Source organism: Epinephelus fuscoguttatus, linkage group LG12, assembly GCF_011397635.1.
Source record: "Epinephelus fuscoguttatus linkage group LG12, E.fuscoguttatus.final_Chr_v1".
Lineage (NCBI taxonomy): Eukaryota > Metazoa > Chordata > Actinopteri > Perciformes > Serranidae > Epinephelus > Epinephelus fuscoguttatus.
This window is the reverse complement of record NC_064763.1, coordinates 24,950,871-24,976,736: the sequence shown is the minus strand read 5'-3', so window position 1 is coordinate 24,976,736 and position 25,866 is coordinate 24,950,871. Positions and strand designations below refer to the sequence as shown.

Sequence of the window (25,866 nt, the reverse complement as noted above, 5' to 3'; positions counted from 1 at the left end):
AGAAAATGCTTTCCCTGACAGTGATAGGCTTAATTAGCATTGTGTAAACCTGTTTCGCAGGGGCTTGCATGTAGCAGTCATTAATATGTTAAAGTCCCGCACTCCAGCTTCAAGTGTCTGGATTTATCAAGTCTTAAGGGTTTACATCCTTGCTTGTATCCATGTCTTTATAATCGTCAGAAATCTCTTCAGAAGAGGACATAGGGCTTGGACTTGATGTCACGCTTGATGTGAACTTCCTCACGCACATGGAGAGGTGATATCCTACATTCCCACTGCATATAAAAGACAATAACCCTGTAGGGGACTATTTTTAAACTTCAGCTCCGTGATTACTACTGTAGCGAAAAGGAAAAACATGGAGCCAAACAGTTGACAGTGTCATTCAACAACCACGTTACCTGATCTGGGCTTGAGTCCAAACACTGTCAGAGTGGTGCTGAAATCGGCATTGCGCAAGCCCTCCTGCAGACACAACATTCATGAAACCAGAATGAGGCACTGTCTTAGCACTGAAAGATGTTTTGAAATACTATGATGTTTAGATGTTTATTCACATAGGAAGTTTCTTAAACTCACCTCACAGTCATCGTTCCCACTGGAGCTTTTCCGAGCACTCTGACACTTATACTGTCAGGAAAGGAAAGACATGTTCTTTTTACGATTTGACACCAATTACTTTGCTAACCTCTATTTGTGTTGTCTGCTTGAATGGGTGTCTGACGATGCAAACTTGAGGAGACTTGTGTTGTTGACTGTCTGTTTCGTAGACATCGTTCTGATGTACTCATTATAAAAGAATGACTTACGATCATCCTACATTTTTTCACTGTGTTATTTTTAATCAAAGTAACCATAAATTAGACTGCTGCGGCTATGGGGAGCCGTGTGCACGCTCATACCTTCAGATAATCTTTTCTCAGGTACTTGTTCCGCCTGCGATCTTCATTCTGATTGAGGACTGGTGGGACTTCGGGCCACTTTGGCTCTGAGTCTGACTGATCTGTCTTCAGGCTGCCATCAAAGGAGCAGGAGGAAGAAGGCTGTAAGCAAGCACATCAAATAAAAATCATCCTCTTCATCCGTCCAGAGAGAAAACATCATAAGAGGAGTGGGAGACACGAGCATAAACAAAGAAACTGATAGACTCGGGACATTTTGACTCATGGTATGTTTGCTTTGAAGAAAAGGAGTTTGTACCTGTCCACTCAGCACCGATGCTCCACTACTTCCTTCATCCAGAGAAGCACTAGAATAAAGACACAAGTAGCATCAGATGACTTTAAAGAAACTATGGACCTAAGTATCTCTCTTGTAAACATTTTTGAGATTTGTTTCCAAGTGATTCTTGCATGAGGCTCAATGTCCTCAAGTCTGATTAGAATCAGAAATTAAACACCACAGAGCTGCCCTGCGATTAATCTGAACATTCAGGATATTATCTGAGTAATATCTGAATATTAGCGTCCACACTGGTTGCAAGCCCTGGCATTGGAAGGTAAAGACCAGTAAAGCCAGTGGCTGATCCAGTGGATTGCAAGGTTAGCGGCATAAGTTGCTGCCTGGATCATTACCCGCACCAAATCATCCAAACACATCACCCCCATCCTCATCCTCATCAAATTACACTGGCTGTTCACCTTCAAAGTCCTGCACAACCTAGCCCCCACCTATCTCTCTGACCTTCTCCAAGAGTACACCCCCTCCTACTCCCTTCACTCTTCCTCTGCTGGTCTCCTGACCATTCCCATCTCACACCTCAACACCACGGGTGCCAGGGCTTTCGAGTGCACTGCCCCGAGGCTCTGAAACTCCCCACCTCCACACATTGGAAAGTCTGACAGCAAAACATTCTTCAAATGCCATCTCAAAACCCACCCTACAGTCAATTTTAATTTTATCACATGTTGGGAATAGAATGATTTTATGTGTTTTACTATCAGTTGTGTTTCACTATATAAGTTTTATATGTGTGAACAATGAGAATACTGAGATGATTTCAGCTGATCTGAATGTGTTTGCTTTGCAGAAGTGGAGAAGTACAGGAGAGGAAGAGACATGAAGTCTGAGGAGCACATACCGCAATGCTTAGATAATTAGTTTCATATATGGTAAAAAGAATAGAAAGTGATGTACAGATAGTAAGGTACAGCACGTGTAGGGAGTTGTGTTGTTCTCTTGTCTTTCAAAACAGGAACCACGCCCCCACCGCCAGCGGGAAGGAGTCAGATTAACACGAGGCAGGGGCGTGGTGTGGTGAAGGAGGAAGTGGAACTGCCAATGAGAAGAGGACAACGCCTTGCGTGCACAATGACACTCTGTTACGCTCAAATATACTGGGTCAGGGAAAGGACAGGAGGTCAGACTTCGTGAACCGACACACCTTTGTTGTTCATCAGGGACGTGAAGTTGAGACCCAGAGCTCTGTAATTTTATTCCTTTACTGCTTAATAAACTACATTAACTGAGACCGAATATCTTCTCCTATTGCTTCATTAAAGAACACGCAGGACTGAGCTCACACATAACACATTAGAGAGTAGGATGAGACTCTTAGTCCAACACACAGCAACAATATCTTCATTTATGAAGCAAAATGACAGACACTGCTGGTTTTATCACTTATAATGTGAGTATCTGTTGTTATCTCTGCTTTATACAATTCTGAATGTTAGAGCTTTGAGTTTTGGACTATTGGACGGATGAAAACTTCAGCTCCTTGAAATTGTAATGGCCGTTATTACTGTATTTTTCAGGAATTTATAGACTACAGGAAAGATCATTCATTGGAAAAAAAGTGAAATATTTGCCTCCGAAGTTGATGTTTTACTATGTTTTTCTCTCTCTTTTTCATAAAACCAGTCAGAAAAATATACAATTCCTCCAGAGGCACAAGTTTTTGATCAAAGAGCACAGGTAAATGACATCATGTGACAATCAAAGCAGATATATTGCTTCTGAGGCTGTATTCACAAAACTTCCTTGTACTAAGAGTTGTTCCCTGTGACAAAATTCTGAGAAAATTATCAAAATAAAAGTAAAAGTTATTCACAGAGCATCTTAACCCCTCAGGTATTTTAAAAAGCTCAAGAGTTTCTTAAACAGACTAGAAAATGGTAGAAAGACAAAGAGGTAGAAGAAATATTCTCCAAATACTGGATGACAGTGAGTCAGTGGAACGCTACAGATCAGATCATGCAGGGATTAATGTTCTCATCAATGTTCTCATGCAGTAACACTATAATGCCAGACATCGACGATCACACTAAGATATTCGCAACTGGGAAAATGCAACAGTCTCAACTGTCTCAACCATCCATCAGCAGAGGGATCACACTATTACAACTCTTTCACAATCACAGTTCATTTCCACTGGATATCCACACCTTGCAGGCTCACAAAGTCATGACAAGACAACCACTTACATCTGTTAAAACAATGTGTCATACCAAGCAAAAAGGTCAGTGACACTTCCTCACTGGAGTAAAAGTTTCTGTCCCTTCCTTGCTAAGAATAGCTCTGATAATTTAAAAAAAAAATCCCTCCTTACTAGAAAATTTTAGGCTATGGAGCGCTGTGAGACCCCTGGTCATCTTTACCACACGCCCTCTACAAGGGCCCTGTTGTAAATGTGTGCTTGTCCTCAGCAGGACTAAAAATGCGGTACAGTGCATACCTGCGAGCCGTCTGAGGCGGTGGCCTCGGCTTGCTGCCGGAGCTTCCAGAGTGACTCAAGAATCTGCAAAAAAGAGACAGGTGTGACAACTGTGACAATGGTGATGACTCATGTTACATGACATGCATGGATTGCCATGCGTCATTCAGGATGCTATGTTTACAAATGCAAAACTGTGCAACAATTGGGCTGAGTCAAATTCAATGGAAATGTTGCCAGTTGAGAAACAATAGGGAATTATCTGCACAACAGATGGGACAGTAAGTAAGAGCGTCTGTTTAAGGGTTGTTTCATTGCTCATATGTTGCTAGGGCGACAGCTTTGGTCCCTGCAACTTCCTGTCAGCTACCAAGGAAAGTAAAATAGAAGGAAAGGTCATATGTCAGTAAGGAGGACCCAGACTTTGATGTCACTGGGGCGAGCACTGCAAATCACACTAGAACCCATAAAATCTTTATTGTTTCACCTTCAAATGAAAAAAAAAACAAAACACATTACATCCGTCAGCCGCATCGCAGCCTCTGCTGGACAGAGACATGATCTGTCTGGAGACCAATAAAAAAAGAAGAAATGCACACATTTTGATAAAAAAAAAATCTGTCAGTGTCAGGGTTTGAATGTGATGTTCTGCTTCCTGTTTTATTCTGAAAGTCTGTTATTTGCCTCCCCATGTCCTGTCAAGTTTCCCACCGTCCTGATTGTCTGATTGCTTCCACCTGTGTCTCATTATCTCCCCTGTCGAGGGTATATAAGTCTGTGTCTTCCCTTTGTTCTCTGCTAGATTGTCTTGGCCTTCATGAGAGCTTTCTAGTGTTCTCCTTAGTATGTATTCCTCATGAGATTGACCTTTTTCGTATTAAAACCAGTGAGTTTTTGCCTGTTGGTTTGGTTACCTCTACCTGTGCTGACTGCCTTTTGTGTACTAACCCTGACTGTATTAAAAACCCTGAACTTTGGATTTCATCTCAGTCTGCATTTGTGAGTCCACCATTGTGTCTGATAGTGTGTTTTTTTAATCTGATGGAAGGATTTTTCAGTCAAACTTAAAACAACAAAGATATATTGAGATTTACCGCACTGCCCTGTTGACTCCGACTGACCTGACACAGTCAGACAGACAGTCTGGCTCCTTGAACACGATCACTGTCATGATGACCGCTCCTTCTTTATAGTTTCCTTGTCAGCGAGTGCATTAACAAACATTCCAACAGGTAAAATACACTTAGACCCATTTAAAAAGTTTATTTTGTCAAGTTTTAAACAGCCTATCGATGAGTCTTCATTTTAACAACAGCACTGATTTAAACTAGCCTCACAGGTAAAGAGCTAAATCCATTTCTATGACAAGAATATTTTCATGAATTCAAGCATAGAAACAGCTGAAATTCCTTATACCGTGTCAGTGTGATTGAAACAACCACTGGTTATCAACTGTGTGACAAACAGTAACTTTATCTGTATGCCATCTATGAAAACCAGTTACAAAGTGCTTTGCAAAGACATAAAAACAAGAGAAATGACCACATGAATAATAAATAAAAGTAGAATTTTAAGAGAGTTGAGAGAAGAAACAGATCAGCTGTGGGGTCATGACTCCAAAGACTTGGCCTCCTCTAGTTTTAAGCCTTGACCTGTAAATGCTGTTAAAGAAAGTTCACCTACCTGTGTGCTCGGCCGGTCACTCTCCGTCTGTGAATAAGACTCTCTGCTCTGCAAATTAAGGACCGTCGTCTAGAAGCCGTATATCAAATGTGCAGCGGTTGAGTTGAGGGAGAAAGCAGGGAACAATAGATAGTCAGGAAGGGAAAAGAGTGCACAGAGAGTGAGTGAAGTAATGCTGATGACAGTTTGATTTGGGGGGGTTAGGGTGGTAAAATGGTGATGATGGAGCCATATTTGGGGATGTCAGGCAGAACATCTGTTTGGTTATTGAGGAACAGGAGCACAGATGTGATGAGAGGATAAGATGAGAGAGGATTTCACGGGTTGTACAATTAAACAACAATCTCTCCTGAGAGGAGTGAGGAGGAAGTAACAGAAGAAAGAGGTGCGTTTTCGCAGTGCAGCAGAACAGAGATCAAAACTAATGGCAGTGCAGAGTGATTCGGTTAGAGTGGGATGGCTTTTTGTGACATCACTACAAGAAAAGCGAGAGCCACACACCTATTCTGCTGCTCCTGCTGCAGAAGCTGGACAGCAATCTTCCTCAGATCCAGCACTTCTTTCAGCTCATCGTCCTCTTCCTCGACCAGCTGCTCCTTGTCAGAGCTGGGGAAAAGTTCAGAATCAGAGTTACTATTGTCACAAAACCCCACAACCCTATTTGACTCCCTCGTTTAAACATTTGGCAGCAACATAATCACTCAGAAAGCCTTGATACAGCTGTCAAAACACTAAAGCCTCGCGTGTGGTGGGTAAATCCTGTAATATAAACTAACCTTTTTGACTATGTGATATTTGTTTCTTGTTGAGGTGAAATAAATCACATCCGCACATCGCTGTCTAACTTTTTGCATTGTAAACCTCCCAAAATATTTGCAGATGTTTTAAACTGGCACAACCCACAAAGAGAGTATTCATAAAAGCTGCTGGTGGATTTTGTAGTGTTTACATACAAGGTCAACACCTGTCAATCAAACCGATTCGTCAGTGTCACAGTGGAGTAGTATTCAAGCTGAGGCACGTGTATATTTGCAGCTGCTGATGAAAGGAGCTAACTGCTTGCATCAGGGGTGCGCCATCTAGCTGACGGATCGAGCACTCAGCTACTCTAGCTACTTATCAGTGCTTCAGGATTATGTGTTTTCAGCCTGCGTCTCCTGATTTGTAGAAAACCTTTGCTCACATATCTACAAACACCTTTTTTTTTTTTGCTTTTTAGTGCTGCAGTATTTTCACAGATACATCATTCAAGAGCTGCAGAAGGCCTCTGTGCATACTCTTTGTTTTTAATTATTCAGCCTTATGACAGCCTGTCAACTCGTGACTCATTATTGAAAAAGCTGCCATCAGGAAACTCCTCTCTTCCATTGAACTCCTTGTGCAGTTATTGCAATCATGAGCTCCATGCACTGTGAAATGAATAAGACAAAACATGTTTGCTCAAGCATCAGTGTTCAAAGATGTGGTGAATTATGACCTCACCCTGACTCCTCTTTCCAGCCGTCTTTATCTTTGCTTTGGTGAGACATGTTAAGAACTTTCTCCAGTTCCTGAAACACACACAAACACAAAAACATAACGTCAGGAACCAGCAGCCTGTAACTGATTTTATCTCCTGGGGAACTCGTTCTGATTTCCTTTACATTTGAAATGATCCGTTTTGATAAACAGATACATACACGCACCTTTATACAAGACACGTGACTGCTCTGCTGCCCGTCACACTCTGACAGAGCAGGATCCTCGTCCGGGTTGGGGTCTATAAAGTCATAGAGATCCTGATCTGATAGAGGGAGGAAGCATCCGCGTTCATCAAATACACTGTCACATTTTAGGCACTTCATTCAACCACCCCGTGTCTCTGTTATTGCTTTCAAAGGGAATATGTGATACTTATTTTCGGTAACCTTTGCAAGAATCCATTTTGGAGAGGAGCGACAGGGCATCAGCACGGGCTGTCTCTGAAACCTGAGAGTGCAGGCTGACAGTGTCGTCGTCTGAAGGCTGCAGGAGAAGAAGCAAAGGAGAGAGGATTATTTGTGTACAAGTACTCCTCATTTCTAGTGCAGTATTTTAGTATTCCTTTTTAACGAATGTGACTGGATGAAGTCTCTAATGTTATTCTGCTTTCACAAGATTGACGATCAGGGTTCACACACATCACAAATTTGAGCTACAACACGTCGACAGCTACAGAAAATACATTTGATGCTATGTGACCTTAGGTGGAAGCTCATCCACTGAAGATTACTTTTCCAAAACTTTCAATGACTTTCACTAATTCCATAACTTTTCCAGTGACTGTTAAATTCCAAGTCTATGACATATGTTGGCTTCTAATGCAACACTTTGACTCAGCAGCAGGAGCAGCAGGGTGGTTCCTAGTGTCAGGGGCAAAGGTGGACTCCTACACATGTTTCGAAGTTGGTGACTTCCCACAACAGCCTTTCCTGTCATGACTCAGCCGTTCCCCATCTGTCTACCAGTCACCCTCAGAGAACTTCCCACCTCAACCGGTCACCCCTGATCACCTACCCACCCGAGCTGCACACCCGCCTCCCATTAGCCAGTCTACCTGGTCCAAAGCTTTTAGTTCTTGCCAGATATTCTGCTGCCAAGTTGCCATCACTATCTGACTCTTGTCTGCTCTGCCCACCATTTTTGTTATGATCCTCTGCCAGTTTTTTACCACTGCCTGCTGCTTTGGCCTCTCACGATTTGTTTGTTGTACCCGTCTACTTTTCTCCTGCCTAGTAAGGACTGTTTTATCCTCTGCTGCTTCGTCTGGAGGGTCTGCTTGTGAGTGCTAATGCCTCAGCGAGGGTTTTTCCGTTTGTTAGATTTATATGCAACCATCTGGCTAGCAGCAGTGAATCAGAAACAAAATTCCACAGGGTGCTTTTATATATTTGGATCTTGAAATGTTGAATTTAAGTAGTACAACATGATAACATGTTCATCATGCATTGGCAATCAGCTGAGCTCAAGTGTTTGAACTCTGACCTCAGTTGTAGACAGCCTCTTGTCACCATTGTCACTACCGATTCCAGAGTCAGGCCCGTGGTTCTTACTGGGATAAAAATCTTCCATGCTGGAAATGTGCAAAAAAACCCAAAGTGCTCATTAGGGCTGTATTTTGAAACAGGTAACTACTGTACATGCAAATAATATGTTAAAGGAAGATATAACAGTGACAATAACTGTGTCAGTACCTATCTGTAAGTGGCTGTGGAAGGCAACGCTTGCCGAGGGAGGGGAGGTCCAGGGTGTCCGGCTTCTTGTCCATCCTGCACGCCTGGATGTTCAGGTACTTGAATATGTGCACTTTGCCCTTGAGACAAATCTGAAACGTAAAAAAGCACACCAGGGGATCTTGTTATTCCTCTATTTTTTGCCTCCTCGTTTCCTCCCTCCTCCCAGCGACCTACAAATCTTAGATCTTAGCACACCACGTTGAAGGATGTCTCAATTCCCAAAATGCATCTTGAGGAGAGAGGAGGCTTGCCGGAAGAGCGGTAAGTGAGGAGGCACAGGTGTATCCTTTGTAGAAGTCCTTTCTGGACCCGAGATGTATAAAAGAGGTGTCACACACAGCTGATGGCGCAGCTGTGCCACATGTCATGTTTAATTGACATCACTTAAAAATGGCTGCTCCAAAGAATGGATGTCTCATTTTGTTAAGTGCCTTGTGTCTCTTTCTTGCCTCCTCTGCTCACATCTCAGTTAGGAGGGCTTAAGACACGAGGAGAGGAGGCGAGGAAAGGAATCACAGGCGTACAAGCTGAGAAATGACAAGATAGGAAGGTGTCTCTAGAGTAGTGGTTCCCAACTGGTGGGTCGTGGGTCCATTCTGAAAGGGCCACAAGTGAAGTTTGTATAAGACACACTTTATTTTGAAGTACAGTGAATTTCTGGGAATTTCCTGCTGTAGACTGGGTGACTAACAGACAGCCACTTGAAAGAGATAGCAAACTAACTGGATGACATGGCCAAACACAAGTATGACGCTAAACATATCAAACTGTGTGGACCTTGAACTAATGACTAAGGAGAAATCTGGACCCTGTGGCTGAACCAGTTGGGAACCACTGCTCTAGAGTCAGAGGTGTTGTAGCCACAAGAGAGAGAACTTTGTTGATTCATCCACTAGATGGTGCAACTGTACCAGGTTCATTAGAATGAGAGCGACATGTCAACCTGTCAACTCAGAAAACCCTTAAAAACCATTCATGCTGCATGTCATGTATACACTCAACACCTGTGTGATGTGAACAAACAGAATCATGACATGAATGCACCCACCTGTGCTGGTGGAGACTGCATAGGATTGTTATCTAGGATGATGTGCTGCAACTGCCTGAGTTTCCTGTAAGCTGGAGGAATCTCTGTGATCTTATTGCAGGAGAAGTCAAGTCGGATGAGAGGCAGGTCAGCCAACTCTGCAAGTACAGACCAGAGAACAGCGTATGTTGAATGTGATGCACTGCGAGTTGGATGCTTTGTTATGCTAGCCTGTTAGACCTAATCAGAGTACGGCAACACCCTAAAAACTAAGTCCACAATGGTCTCATCTCTTGTACATCATGAAGGAGTGCCCTGTTGATTTAGTATTCACTGTTAAATTTGAGGAACTCAATCAACACTTTAGATTTCTGTCCCTAGTATGAGTCAAACTCCAAAAATCACTAGATAATGTAACTTATAGCAACTTCACATTGCACCCTCCTTACCTTGTAATCACCCTCATCTTCTAAACTGGTGGCGTACTGTGGTGCTCAAAGCGCTAAAAAAATACATTTGACAAACTCAACAGCAACGTCATGATAGTTGCTCCAGATGATCCGTAGAAATAGTTGTCAGCAGTTTCATGTAGGAACTATTTTCCAAATTTACCAAACCCCACCCACCAACAGTATCACTGCACAAAGGTAAGGCGCATCTACTCATGGATGAGAGGCTCATGCTTTTGACAGCGTGAGATGTAAACGTTAATGGTGTCCTCCTCAGCTGAGCTAGCAGTAGATGCACGCTTCCTTCTGTGTGGTGATACAGTTGACGGGTGTAGTTCAGTGAGCTCCTACATGAAACTGCTCACAACAAAGTCTGTGGGTTATCTAGAGTGACCTGGTCATGATTTCTGCAAAGAGTGCCATCTAGCCATATAGCACTACAGGTAAGAGGAAGAATTGACATTCTTGATTTGGGGGTGAACTGTCCTTTCAAGAGTGTGATGGTGTTATATTTTTTTTTCATTTAATTCACTCAAATGCATACAGACTATGGAAAGGTATCCACAACTGCCTTTATGTCTGCTTCATAACAGTCCAGCCTGGGTGAATTCATATGACCTAAACACACTTAACCACCAAAGTTGCTCTTAATTATTGCAACCCTTATCACTTTCACCTTCTAACTTATAAATAAAAAAATATACAATATAAACTATTATTTATGATATAAACAGCACGTAACTCCACAACCTCTGCCTTTGGCTGGTCCCCTATTGGATAATATCAAACCTGTTGCAAGGAATCTTGGAGTCTGGTTTGACAGTAATTTAAGTTGTACGCAGCATTTCACAAAGCTTGTCACCTCTTCACGCCTGGATCACTGCAGCAGCCTCTTTTCTTGCCTGAATCAAAAATCTATTTATCGACTCCAGACTGTTCAGAATTCAGCTGCCAGAGACGTGATCACATCAGCTCCCAGTATGTTTTAGAACAGATTTTAAGATTTTACTGATTACTTTTAAGGCTCTTCATGGTCTCTCTCCCGGCTATATCTCTGACCTCTTAGTGCCGTACACGCAAGGATGTACTTTGAGGTCCTCGGGCAGAGGTCTTAAAACTAAAGGGGACAGAGCATTTGCTGTCAGGGCAATCTGCCCGTGGAAATCAGGTCGACCGAGTCAGTGATCTCTTTTAAGTCCCTTCTTACAACATACTTTTATCGGAGAGCCTTTCCTGATTTTACTTGAGTTTTAACTTCATTTAAACTGTGCTTTATTTTCTCAGTTTTTATACACTTAAATATTTTTATCAGTTCTTTTGAAAGTAGTTTTCATGTCTTGTCTGTTTTAAATATTGTAACTGTTTTGAAAAGTGCTTTATAAATAAGATCATTACTATTTTTATTAATATCAGAGGCTGCATGATTTGTTGCATTACATTTAAGGATTGTTAAAACATGTCTAGACTCCGGGAATCCTTCACCTCTGTTGTATCACTATTTATCACTCATCAAGGGCATTTTGGCTGCACAGACTGTAACATGACAGCCAACACAAAACAAGCAGTAGAGATGTCAGTCTTGGCTGTGAGAGGACTGGTGCTCTTGCCAAAAGTGTCAACCTAAATAAATGATGGGATATTGCTAAAGAACACAGGGAAATGAAATATGGATAGCATCAAGTGTGATGGACTGACCCTCAGGCAGCATGTGAAGACAGTTCTTCCTGATGTTGAGTTCTCGTAAGGCATGAAGCCTCCCCACCTGAGCTGGCAGCACCTGGATCTCATTACAGCTCACGTCCTGCAAGGGGAGACAAAGTGTAGGGAATGGGATTGCTCTGGGCCGCACAGTGTACACAAGTCTATACGCACTGACACACACACACTGCTCACCAGTTCCATCAACTCTTTGGCCTTGCCGATCTCCTCAGGGATGGACACAAGCTTGTTGTTGCTCACGAGCAGAACTTTGAGGGGGAGGCTGAACAAGTATTTTGGCAAAACTGACAGGAGATTTCGGCTGTAGGGAGACAGATAAAAGATTGACCTACTTTAAAACAGTATACAGAGGCATGTAACAGTGAGTGTCTGGTCACTGGGAATTGAGTTTCAGCAAAAGAGGAAGTGCTTCTCTTTCATGAAAGCGTTTTTGTCCTGTTTGTGCACTGAAAAGGGAACAAGCACTTCTTGAGAGATATAAAACCAAACACACACACATTCACTTTTGTTGAACGTATATAACAAGACACAGGAAGCAAAGTGAAAGTAAAGTGTTGGCAGTGACCCACCTGATGTCTAGATAAGTCAGCATCTGCAGATTGATAATGGCTTCTGGGATGCACTTGATGCAGTTGTGGTAGAGGTTTAGCGACTCGAGGGGGGCGAAGAGACACACTTCAGGGGGGATTTCTGTGAGGCGATTCTTGGACAAGTCTGCAAGGCAAAGGAACAGGAGCTGATAAGATACGCATGTGACATACATATTCTAATCTTGTCAAGCCCTGGCACCGTCCATTATGTTTGCTTCCAGCATGAGGCTTGAAAGACCAATCAATACTTGACAAAGCGGCGGGCAGCATGCCTCCTCATTGAGTACTAGTCTAAGATTACACCAGAGTCCTGGGCCTTGAGGGGTGGAGTGCTACTGGCAGTGTAATATCTTGGAATTTCCAATATTGATCTCACTGGGAGTGGCACAGTAATGGCTTTAGATTTGTATGAATGGGCGAAAAGTGTCAGGACTCACTCCAGATGTTTTCTTTTTGTTGACAGATCAGTTGCAAGCAGCAGAAGATAACCACCAACTGGTTATTCAAAAAAAAAATTGTACAGAAGCATGGTAGGTTTAGTATGCAACTGGAAACTTTTGAATAATTTATCAAGAAAAATATTAAGCTCTTTAATAGGATTTATCTCTCTAGGCTTGATCATTAGGAGCCACTTTTTAATGGTGCATAATATCTCGTCTGAGCTATAAAACTGCACTTAACTGAAATATGTATTTTTACACACATGGAATTCATCAGATATATCGACATCAATTTAACATATGTGCAGTGTAATGTGATATACCAAGTGTTGTGGTGCTATGTTGCAGAAAGAGACCAGTCTTTTCATATGCTAACAATTCTGAGGCAGTGGTGCTCTACGCTAAATGCTAATGTTAGCATTGCAACATACTCATGACAATGCTAAGGTGCTACTGCAGGGGTACTTAACATGCTCTACCTGAGCCAGTTTATAAACAAACACTTATCATTTTTACTGCTATATATAATAAATGAACTGCCTGTTTTCAACCTTTTGATGTTTGCTGACCTTACTCAGCTCTGCCAAGAGGTAAATCCAGTCACACCAGCCTCACACAGGTCTACAGAGGCATATAAAGGACTTGGCTCAGGCCTCTGTCAAGGGGTCTGGGGGGCCCTTTTCTGATACCTTTTTCTTAAATAAAACAAGCTCTATTTTGATGCTGTTTATGCACTCTGACACCTTCTTTACATTCAAAGTACAAAAAAATTTCCCAGTTCATTTCCATTGTAAATTAGAAAATGGTCGACAGGCAAAAAGGCACCCTGTCCTGCAAGTGACAGTGAGGCTCATAGATACGTCTATGGTGAGGCTGAAGCGACCAGAGCAGAGAGTGCGAAGTTAAACATAGCAGTGCAGTGTGTGCACAGTTTAGCCTGTCTGTCAGTGAATAAATTCTACAACTCCTCGACACCAGCACCTCTTCAGTGGCACTGTTCAAGACACAAGCCAAGTTCCTGTGTCTTGCTCTCCACCTGCTGATTTAAATGAGGAGGTTTAGCCCTGAAGTTTGCAGTCAAAGTTAGCCTCTCACTAAAACCTGACCAGACTCACTTAAGGTGGACCAGCTATGGAGAAACATCCAGCTGCCGAGTCTCTCCTGAGTTACTGTGACAATTATTGATCCCACCACAAAATTTATTTTGCTGTTATATGTACTGCAACTGCTATTTAGTGTTCTTTTATTAAGCTCGGGCCCTAGTTATAGTTGGGTTAGGTTTTATTTATATTATTATTGTGTGAATTTGTAAAATGTGTCTTGGATTTATTGTATAATATATTGTTTAATTTCACATTCAAATTATTTGAAATAAAAAAGTTCTTTAACCCTTTGAAACCTGAAGCAACATCACTTTTCTTAGGCTGCTTTCAGATGCCTTTCGTGAGTATTTTAACCTTTGAACCCTGAGCAAATTGGTGCAATGTCTTTCAAAAACATGAGGAAAAAGGCAATGAGCAACTTGCTAAGAAAAAAATAGATTTAGAAAATTATATTTAAAATGCTAGGGAGCAACTGTATTTATAATTATCACTATTTTATATTTAAAATAATGCTACATAATTATTATATTTTAAAGCTCTTTTTCCAAGTTATTTCCTTGTTTGTTTTTAGCTTTCATATTTTTTTCTAACTTTTGATTTTTTTAGTTTTTAATATTCTCTTTTTACTAATTTCTTGCAATTTTTGGGTCATTTCTTCTTCCATTGTTCTTTGCCTTCTTCCCAAGAAGAAGAAACCGAGCCCATCTGCTCAGATTTTAAAGCATTAATGACATTGACCTTCATTTTGTGCTTTTGTTTGTTTGTTTGTTTGTTTTTAAGTATCCGTTCAGGCACTTTTCAGAAACTAGTACGGTTTTAAAAGCAACGTTTTGGCACTGGTTTTGGAAAAATCCAAACTATACCTGATTTTAAATTGAATAATTAACAAATTCATTTAAAAAAAATCATCCTGTCGGGGATATTAACATCTGTACTAAATTTCAATCCATTCAAAATATATAATATAATATATTTCAGTCTGGACCAAAAGCGGACAGACACACAAGCTGACATTTTCATCCCTGAAAGCCATGCTGATAGTGTGGCAAAAAGCATTACCATATATTTTCTATGAATACTAGGAGATATTAAATATTAATCAGGCATGTGTTGTAATATGTGGTGCCCCTCTGTATATTCAGAGATATTCTATATGTAACACTATATTTTTCTATATCTCAATCACTTCAGTTGCATGAGAAAGCTACAACTGATCCGTGCTGTGCTGAATCAATACAGGACGAGCTGTAATTAAAAGTGTGTGTGACACAGTTAGCACAGGCCTGACTATAACTCACTTGCACTCTGCTTCCCAGTTTGCTGCAAAATCACAGTCCCTCATTAACCAGCCCAGAGTAGCTCCTACTATTCTGCAGCTAGTATGTGAATGTAATCCGTGCTTCAGTCAATGAATGTGGGCACAGCCTTTCATCTGCATCTGCCTCCTATGATGAAATATTTAGATACTGGCTCTCTTGCCCGAGAACATAAAAGTAGAGGAGAGCAGTCACTCAGCACTTTCCCATACACATACATCATGTACTAAATCATAAATTACATCATCAACCAGACTCACGCTCCATCTGGAGGTCTACATTCTTATGCATGCTTTTGGATCACGCACAAAGCCTGAGTTAAGGCACATTGTCCCTCAAGGTTGCTGAATCACTCACACAGCCCAAGTTATTGTGGTTATGCTCTCTCTTTTAGTGTCCCCTATTAAATAAACCCTGACACAAACTGCATCCAGGAAACACGAGGATACACGAGGAACCATGAGAACAATACATGTAAGGATACCGTATTGATAAGACTTCACCTTCAGACACATATTGATCCAGCAGCTGCAAATTGGTGTGTGTGTGTGCCTATGTATGTGTGTGTGTGTATGTGTGTGAACGATCTTGTCTTCTGAATTATCTCCAGGTGGCACGATAATTAGAGACCTATGTGATGGAGCTGCACAGCCACAGATAAAAACAGCTTTCAGTTATTCTGTCTCACCCCACTGATGCGCTGCAGCCATACACTACTGCAGCTCCATCCCTTAATGCACGCAATTACATACAGACACCACCTTTATTATACAATTACACTATATGGGCTTTACTGAAAGGAAACACTCACTGACTTTCTGTTCACTGTGGGTGGATTAGCAATATCATATCAGCAGCTATTATTCAAAAATAATTTTAACATATACTGCAACCTTTAATCGAGACTCCCCGAGGTCACAAGATGTCATGAGAACTGTGTGTGAGTTGCGTCTGCATCTTTAGATAGACTCTCATTTCTGAAAAGCCTTAAACAACCAACAATAGACCCGACAGACATCGTTCTGTAGCTGTGGTCTGAGCTCTTGACAGCAGCTAGTAAGCAGAAGTGAGAAGCAGACCATGAGACAGTCAGCAGCACAAAGGGAAAAGAAGTCGAGAGGTTAAGGGAAACAGAAATTACCACGCAAGGAAAGACCAAAGCTGAGGTCACAGGGTATACTCGCTCTCCATTAAGAGTAAATTCTGCCTCTCCCTGAGGCTCAAACCTTGATGCTGTAACCCAGCTGTACGTAGACGCCTTCCCCACTCCCCTCCCTCCCTCCCTCCAGCCAAACAACTGGGGATTCTTCTTTAGCGGTGGAATCATGTGGGTCGATGGGCGCTGGGTGATGGGGGTGGGTGGAGGCGGTCTTTGTGAGCCTGTCCATCTCCATCCCCTTCTCCCTCCTCCAACCCAGGGCCATGCACCATCTGCAGCCCACAGTGGGCCTTTTATCCACCTGCTGGTCGCCCAGAGCTCCCGCAGGACGAGGCCCGCCAGGCAGACGAGCCCCTCCATCAAGGCTCCACTGTGCTGCACCCTCACGCCAGATCAGCAATCTATTCATTTATGGTGCTAGTACAGATAATGTCTGGTTATGTCTTCCCATGACACAACAAACTCTGTACTAACAGACATCCTGCTGAGTGCTTGGAGGAAATAACAGACTCTTTACTGCTGCAGAGGGATTCTGGACAGGAAATATTTCTTTTCAGGTTGCGATTAAATGATTCAACCTGTGATCATCTTACCACGCAAACATGTCACTTAGGGTCTACAAGAAGTGCAGCATTAAATTCAGAAACTGACACACCAAAATAATTAAATCTCACCTCAGCAACTTCACTACAGGGTTCAGTGTAATAAAAACAGGACAGAAGCACGACACAAACAAGATTAATTGGGGTTAATTATTTGCGCCCTGTAGCAGACGTGACCACGGCGTCTGGCGGGTTTTTGGGTGTGGTCTGAAGCGTTCTTCTGTGGGGATGGTTAATGCCTGTGTGTGGATTCAGGTGCTTGATGGTCAGTCAGCTAGGTGCTCCTACATTAATTAGATACATTAATGGGACTCCTCATGGGGATTTGAGGGGCCATTTAAACAATAAGATAAGTGGGAGGCAGTAAGATTTTTTTGAGCGTTCACAACTGGGGCTGTCTGTGGGGGCTTTTATGGGGCACTTTCACTGTACTCACAGTCAGACACTAACTTAGTGCATGTCGGGTCCATGCATTACTGTCATACAATGTACACTTCTCCCCTCCAGCAAGGGCATGGATTTTAGGGGAGGTTGGGGGTAATTTTGTGCATCAGCGCTTTCCTGCATTCTGTTGAATTTATACGCACCAATTTGTGTCTTTTTGACATCGATTTAAGGCAGAAAATAAAAGTCCTTTCATGATTTTATTGTGTCCCCTGCAACCCCCACCCCCCCCACCCCAATCTACGCCTATGCCCACGAAATATGTCCTATTTATTGCTCAGCAGCCCCAAACTAACAACACCCATACATTCCTGTCTTGTGCATATGCAGACAGATTCATTTATACCCTATAAACATACACAGAATCATTATTACAAGCACTTTAGATATAAAATATTAATGGTCACTTAATGCTTGTTTTTATCCAAGGAGGTGACAATCACACTAACACACACTCCATCTTTTAAGGGTCCTAGTCTTGGTGTTCAAACTCCTTTCCAACAGTCAAATGATCATGAAAATAAAGTATATAGCACAGTGTGTTTGATTCCCATATTTTTTTTCTTTAACCGTCCCAAGAGTCAGAACAAAACATGGTGAAGCAGCGTTTTATCCTGCAGCACAAACCTGGAATAACCTCCCAGATGATAGACGAGCCCCGACTCTGAGCACTTTTAAGACCACCTTTTTACACTGCCTACTCCACCCTGTGATGACTGCAACCTTATTTTAAAACTCAATATGAGATCATTTTAAATAATCTTTGTATCTTTTTTACCCTTACCACTGCTGACTGCATGAAATGAAACCGAAACTGCGACCCATATGCCTGCATTGTAACTGAATAAGCATAAGTCATGGCCGTACACTTAAGGTGACACTAAAGCTACCTGCTGATTCACATGTAGGAGACTTCACTGCTAACGTCTCATCTAACCAAATCATGCTCTGAAATATGATTACATTAAAATAAGCACAGCCACCATTACGTGACACACAAGAGTTTCTTATTTTATTTACAGTCTATTTAATGGCATAATTTGGCCGGTCTAATTTAATCAAAAGGTTCTTTCAGGTCAATTTTTGTTTTCCATGCAGCTCTTATACCAGTGATTTCTGACCAGAGTATCTACAGATCTCTTCTTAATTTCATCAGAAGCTAACTTTATGGGAAGTACTGCGGGCGTATCAGATATTTCCTAAAAATATATCATATTTCCATATGTAAACTCACCACTGTCAGGAATAAGTAAGCACTTACAAAGAGAGCTTCCTCAACTGTCTGTAGTGTTAACAGTCCGTAAACCATCAGGTATATAGTGTATGATTAAATCTTTGTTTTATTACAGACGCTGCAACACAATAAGCATTATGATAATGAGGACTATTTCATTTTCAGTTTACTTTTATTGTCCAAACATAGAACAGTAGCGTCATTAATGTGACATGGCATTGTGCTCCTGCTGACAGGTATGCATTTGTCTTGTCTAGACATGCAGAGGCATATCTAGAAGGAGCCCTGAGGGAAGAAGCACCGGTTGGGAATGTGGATTATTTTTCAAGCTACACTGATATTACTACCAGCGAATTTTTGGGGCCAGATCTGTTGAACAGCCTCCCAGCAGCCTTGACAAGAGGATAGACAAGACAGGCTTTAACAAGACACCCAGAATATGTGATTTCACATAAGATGGAGCACGAAATATGAGTAGAACAGTGTTATGTTTTTACTGACCAAGCCTCTGGAAGCCTTTTGAGTGAGTCGGCCCGCAGTGCTCTTAAATACAGTTAACAGTATTTACACTGGTTGATTATTAAATCCAAGAAGCTTGATACTTTTGTCCTTGTGGAGAACGTCCTTCACAAACTTTTCAGGAATGTTAACAACGAAGAAGCAGACCTACTGTTTGCTTCAAGTCACACATAGTGACATAAAATGTGGGATATTCACTCCGCCACCTGTTTCAGCCAGCTCTCAACAGTCCACTATAAAAGTCTGGACGTGATATGCTATGAATATTTCAGCTTTTGGTTTGTTCTTGACTGTCAGATCTTTGCGCATTCACCCTCAGTTGGCGACAAAAATCACACTTCTTTATCTTTTCTTTGACCTTCTGTTCCAGCTTCATATGACTGTTTAATATTACACCAAACTCTTCTTAGAGGACACGAGAAGGCGATAGATATGTAGTGTGATGACAGATTCTGTTTCTAATTTCGAAGCGGGAGTCACAAAACAAGGAGATATAAACTCAAATCTCCTGTGCGACCCACATTCTAACAATGTGGATTTTAAAATATATTTGTTTCCTAGGATTTCCCCAAGCTACCACACATACTTTAAACACACATGTAAGCACAATGCATGTTGCACTGTCTAATGCGTGTGTCTGTACCCTCAAAGGGCAGGGAAATGGCAGGCAGGGGCATGCTGGGATATGAACCTGAACATCTGCCCAGGTTGATGCACTGCTCCCCAGCCCCTCTCCAAGGTCAGGGCGGCAGCTCAGAGCTCATGCACATTCCCATGGGAAAACAAACTGACTGGAGACAAACTGCCAGGAGCGCAGTGCAAACAGACACCCTTGTGTGAGCAGGCCTCTCTCTTTCTCTGTCTACACACACTGGGGCCTTCTGCTGCTCATTAGTCAGATGGAGGTCACTTAGTTAGACCCCATTCTGTATCAAAACCCCATTTAACTTCTAAAACCAGCAATCAGATAGACTGAAATTACAATAACACCCAGTTAATGGTGGGATGAAATGCTATAGCTTCAATAAAGGATCCATATCCAAATATTGCACGGACATTAAGCTCTATTGCATGAGGAAGTAACATGCAAATACATGTGCTGCCACAACAGTTTTCAAAGGAATCAGCCATTTCGTCAACTTGCAGGTAAATTAAAAAATAAGTGTGAACTAACAGCAGAAGAAATGGCCACACTAAATCTGAGTGAGCTTCCTTTCATTGCATTTAAAAGGCCTCTGATGCGATCGATCCAGTGAAATGTAAAGGCTCCATGCAGCATCGTAAAGCTGTTTCTTCTCACGGTGGCAGAGATCAGAGTGATGATGCAAAGGATGTTGCTGTGAGGTGTCGATCTGTCTTTGCACATCTCAAAGTGAGACTTCTCCCTGGCACACCTTTCATTCAAGGCATGGAAATGAAGATGTGGGGAAAAAAAAGTGATAAGACTGCTAAATTCACAGCAACGGGATTAGTCACTGTGTAAGCAAGAAGTCAGAGGTGTGACAGGAATGTACACTCGTATCTCTTTTGATTACTATCAGTGTTAAGTAACGTGCACTCGGAGAAAATCAAACAATATCTTTTACCAAATACCTTAATATTGATATTGCAACAAGATTGAAGGGTTAACTATGCGTTCTTTTACAAAATGCTTACAAATAATCATCTGTAATGTGGATATAACGACTAAGTGGGTGAAGGCAAATAATAAAACAGCTAGAACAGTCTGGTAAGTTCAGAAAATTACATCACTTTACTGTAATGCAGCCTTTAAAACCAGGAAGAGACAACCTTTATGATCCTACAGTGTCCAAAATCTCAGACAATATCAAGTCTCATATTACGATATCAATGGGGCGGCTGTGGTTCAGGGTTAGAGCGGGTCGTCCACCAGTCATAAGGTTCTTGCAGTCAACATGTCAGAGTATCCTTGGGCAAGATACTGAACCCCAAGTGTGTAAATGGTAACTGAGTAGCAGGTGGCACCATGTATGTTAGCTTTGTCCATCAGTGTGTGTGAATGTGTGTGTGAATGGGTATTGTAAAAGTGCTTTGAGTGGTTGGAAGATGAGAAAGGCATTTACCATTTACCATTACTGCCCAGCCCTAATCCATGCAATAAGTTCCTGTTGTGTCTACCTCCTCCCTGAATGTCAGCCTATGCCTAATATCTATGGCTTCAGCTCTATAAGGGCAGTGGTGTAGTGGTAGTTGACGAGATGGGTTTACTACTAAGTAGATGGATAGGTTTCCGAGAATGAAGTGGGTACACTCTCCTCTATATTCCATGGCTTTTTGGCTGATTGGCAGGTACACCTACCATACTCCTAGATCCTCCTCTGCAATCCAACTCGCATCACCATCTGCCATCTTGACTACCATGGGTTCTAGACCCTTCAGTCTCTGGAACTCTCCCCTACGACATTTGCAATATTGACTCCCTTTCCACTTTCGGATCCCGTCTGAAAACAGGTGGGTCTTCCTCCTATACCTGTATACACCGTCCACTAATCAGCTGTTCAAGGGTATAGATTTTCACACTGTTCGGGCACACATCATTTAAAATGACATCATTATGCACATCTATATGACTAACAAAAAAAAGCCACAATCAGCATTCATGTCCAAAATGTCTACTTGATGTTAAACAAACCTGTTACCTACATACAATTTGCCTCCAGACACCAGAGCCAATCAATTTGTGTTTAAAACATACTACTACAAATATTTTCACTTTTCCTTTCAATTCCACGCGTGAGGTTAAAAAACTGTCTGGAAGACATACCAAAATCTTGGAGCAGAAAATGAAACTCCCCTGGGGTAGGGGCACTCCAACAAACCAGTGGCTTGCCATGAGCTGCACATGACAGAGTAACACCATATGGTACGTGGACATCTCGGAGGAGGAAACCACCACTCTGAGATCCAGCATAATCTAGACGCCTGTGATAATGACTTAGAATAATTAATAATAACTGAGTTTCACTATCATCTATTCAATCTGCCTACAGTATGAGAAGTGGAACAAATATCCTCCTACACAGGGTTCCCTTTTACAAAATCATGAAACTTAGACAAGATTTTTTTTGTCTAAACCACCATGTGTGATATAATTAAGTATGTATAGCCCGACCCTTCAGAATACGTGAGCCTAATACTGACCTACTGACCACCAGACTACATGGCTGCATCATTCTAACCCAGTAAAACACAAAATCAAATAACAAATAAATATCTATCCCACATATGAAACCAAAAGCAGACCAGAGTCTTCCTCCTGCCTGAAAGATCATGGGCTATATGGGCATATGCACCCATGGCAGGCAGGCAGGCAGGCAGGCAGGGGGGTGAGGCTGCAACTACACTGCATCTTTTGTCTGGTTGTGCCGAAAATGAAAAAAGGAAAGAAGAGGAAGAAGCCTGTACGTGTGTCACATGCTCACCGCAAATGATATTCACTGAGCAACAATTTACAACTGGCCTCATGGTTCATTCATATTCTGCTCCAGCAGTCCGGTGCCAAATCAACTGCAGCTCGGTGTGCAAACCACTGCACAGCGGCTGAGTTGGGTGCGCCTGCCGTCTCATTCATGTGTCTCGGGGGGGCTGTACTCAAAGCCGTTGGCGTCGACCAAAACAACCACACAACAGCAGACGGACCCCCTTGTGCAGTAGGCTGATGTGATATATGAGCCTGAGAGGAGAGTAATTACAACCAGGATGTAGCCTTATATGTGCATTTACACAGGGCGGCTCAGCTCCCTTTAAATATTGTCATGCGCCTCTATAATAAAACCAGACAAAATCCATGCACAATGCGGGCGTGCTGCATTCATAAAAAAAGGAGTGAGCACGTTTTTATATGAAGCACACTGGCACCCGTGGTTTCCTATATAGTCCATGCACGCACGCAGCAACCCACCTGCTTGTGTTGTATCGGTCAGATCGTAGCTCATCCCCGGGTACTCCCTCAGCTTCCTCCCGCTCAGGTTCAGTATCCCCGAGCACACGGCATCCTCCAGAGCCCGGTCCAGGCTGCGGGCCGTGTGGTGCTGCTGCTGGTGCTGCTGGTACTGGCTGACGCCTGGGCTCCAGTGAGGTCCGCTCGAGTAGTGATGGCTTTGTAGAGCCGTGACAGCTCCCACACCTCCCTGACTAGACGCCATTTTCGTAAAAAAGAAATTACTCTTACAATAATAACAGCGCACAGCGGCAGTCTCTCCGCCCATGCGCATACGGGGCACATTCCCTGGACGGACGCTAGGGGATGGGCTTCTGAGGTGGTGCTGCGAGTAGTGATGAGGATGATGATGATGATGGTGGTGGTGATGGTGAGCAGGGTAGGGTGGCCATTTTAGGCTTTTTATCCTGCCTCCACCTGCTAATATCAAACTCCCAGCAGGGGCCCCAGTGCTGCACACAGGGGGCCCTTCATGTAATCCAACATTCAGCCTGGAGGGCAGTGGATGGTTACTGACAAATTATAATTAATCACTATGATCACAACTATATCAGATATGGTTATTAAAGCAATGCTGAGTGCCATGTGGTGCCATATCCCTCTGAATACTATCATAACCTAAAGCAGGGATGTCAAACATATGGCCCGTGGGCCAGATCTGACCCGCCAAAGGGTCCAATCCCGCCTACTATCACTAGACAACTATCACTAGACAAGAGGTGCCAGATTTCAGGAGCAAGTTGAACAATGCCTACTTCATGTTAAATTCTGCTTCAGATGCTTTCCCACCCTGACCAGAGCACAGTCCTCTGATATACCAGTGAATCCTTACTGTGACCATGTTTAAAGATATTGAACATTGTGTAAAATATTGTCTATCAGCAGCTTCCGTTCAAAAGAATCTGTATCAGGAAATGTGTGAATAAATGCACGTCATGACGGTCAGAAGTAGACTGACTGAATGCGGAAAAACTGAGACATACCGTTGAAATTGCACTTATTTTACTTGCTGTTGATCTGTTTTGTAAAAGGATGAACATTAACAGAATATACTTGTAATTCTTTACAAAAAAAGGGAAAATTTGGGGGGTGATAATATTTACCATCTTCCTGTTTCAGTCCGGGAGGCAGACACCATCTCCACATTTAAGACTAGACTTTACTTTTTGATAAAGCCTATAGTTAGGGCTGGCTCAGGCTTGCCTTGGACCAGCCCCTAGTTAGGCTGACATAGGCTCTCTCTCCTCAGTTTCTAAAAAGTTGGTTCTTCTTCATTTGCTAACATTCATGTCCTATTATTGCATATCGCTAACTCAGCTTTACTGCATGTCACTAACTCAGCTTCTGGAGGCAGACGCCGTCTCCGTATTTACTAGACTTAAGACTTTCCTTTTTGATAAAGCTTATCGTAAGGACTGGCTCAGGCTTGCCTTGAACCAGCCCCTAGTTAGGTTGACATAGACTCTCTCTCCTCAGTTTCTGAAAAGTTGGTTCTTCTTCATTTGCTAACATTCATGTCTTATAACTGCATATCGCTAACTTGGCTGTATTGCATGTCACTAACTTGGCTTCTTCTCCGGAGCCTTTGTGCTCCACTGTCTCGCAGGTTTACTCGTATCGCAGCTATGCCTAGATCGTGTGTCATGGTTACACTTCTGCTGTGGTCCTGCGTGATGCAGACTACTACTGCTGTTATTATTAGTCATACTTCTACCATTATTATTCACACATCCAGACCATCTAAGATCAAATAGGGCTGTATGTGGCCCATGAGCTAAAATGAGTTTAACACCCCTAATGTAAAGCATCAGATAGTGGACAGAAGATTGTACATGGTAAATTTGCACAATTCATTCTCCCATTATACCCCAATGCATTCTTAAAACAAATTTGCACACACATATAGCATATTATAGTATATTCTTTATATTGTACATTCTATAGATAACTTAATCTTACAGAATATGCTAGGGTTTCCAGCGTTCATCGTCACTGAGTCGGGCCACTGCCACTGTCTAAGCAATTTGCAGGTTAAACTTAATTTGATTTATTCATTCACCCACTATGTATTTCCTTCGTATTCCTTTCTGACTTTTGTTTCTGCTCTACCTCATACCATCTCACGTAGCTTGTGCCCCCTTCATATATGTTATGTCACCCTCTTATTTAGTTGAGCGTCTGTATACAATTACATGAGTGATGGCTTGTTACGATCAGGGTGCACTTTTCTACTACCTCAGTGAACGATGCTTCTAGTACATTGGACAATTTTTTATTTTTTTTAATGTTTTTGTTTCATTTGTTTGTTTTTTATATATATTTTTATTTATTTTATTGCATTACTTTCTCCATCTTCCTTCTTATTGTTATAGGTGGTGGGAAGGGTGTGTGGTTGTTGTTCACTGTGTTGCCCTGTAACTATGGCAAAATTTCAATAAAAATATATTCGGGGGGGAAAAAAAGAATATGCTGGGGTTTCCTTCTCTACTGAGACATTTTTCCCTTCTTGTGTAATATGTGTATCACTGTGTTTTTACTGCTCCCATTCAATGCCTTAATAACCAACTACTGTAACAACATAATTTCCCAACTTGGGATCCATAAAGCACATCTATCTATCTATCTATTACAGCATGGAGTAGCTACAGCACCCAGATACAAGGTAATTACTGGCATGATTTTGTTCAGTGGGTGTCAATTATGGTTCATCA

General features: G+C 42.1%; 1 protein-coding gene across 3 annotated transcripts in view; it reads right to left on the bottom strand.

Moving 5' to 3' along the window:
* Window positions 1–23,523, bottom strand: part of lrch2 (leucine-rich repeats and calponin homology (CH) domain containing 2) — a 47,719-nt gene extending 24,196 nt beyond the window's left edge. The window contains exons 1-17 of one of the 3 annotated variants that reach the window (XM_049592327.1): window positions 23,117–23,523; window positions 12,357–12,501; window positions 11,962–12,088; window positions 11,764–11,869; window positions 9,641–9,777; window positions 8,551–8,681; window positions 8,342–8,429; window positions 7,246–7,342; window positions 7,024–7,121; window positions 6,821–6,888; window positions 5,840–5,944; window positions 5,339–5,407; window positions 3,677–3,739; window positions 1,201–1,249; window positions 903–1,043; window positions 580–630; window positions 402–465 (exon numbers count right to left, since the gene is read on the bottom strand). In XM_049592327.1, the coding sequence (XP_049448284.1) occupies window positions 402–465; window positions 580–630; window positions 903–1,043; window positions 1,201–1,249; window positions 3,677–3,739; window positions 5,339–5,407; window positions 5,840–5,944; window positions 6,821–6,888; window positions 7,024–7,121; window positions 7,246–7,342; window positions 8,342–8,429; window positions 8,551–8,681; window positions 9,641–9,777; window positions 11,764–11,869; window positions 11,962–12,088; window positions 12,357–12,501; window positions 23,117–23,429 (1,852 nt within the window). In that variant the 5' untranslated portion in view covers window positions 23,430–23,523. The remainder of the gene's footprint in view (window positions 1–401; window positions 466–579; window positions 631–902; window positions 1,044–1,200; window positions 1,250–3,676; window positions 3,740–5,338; window positions 5,408–5,839; window positions 5,945–6,820; window positions 6,889–7,023; window positions 7,122–7,245; window positions 7,343–8,341; window positions 8,430–8,550; window positions 8,682–9,640; window positions 9,778–11,763; window positions 11,870–11,961; window positions 12,089–12,356; window positions 12,502–23,116) is intronic. The other 2 variants (XM_049592325.1, XM_049592326.1) reach the window with 2 other exon arrangements.
* Between the last annotated feature and the right edge of the window lie 2,343 nt (window positions 23,524–25,866).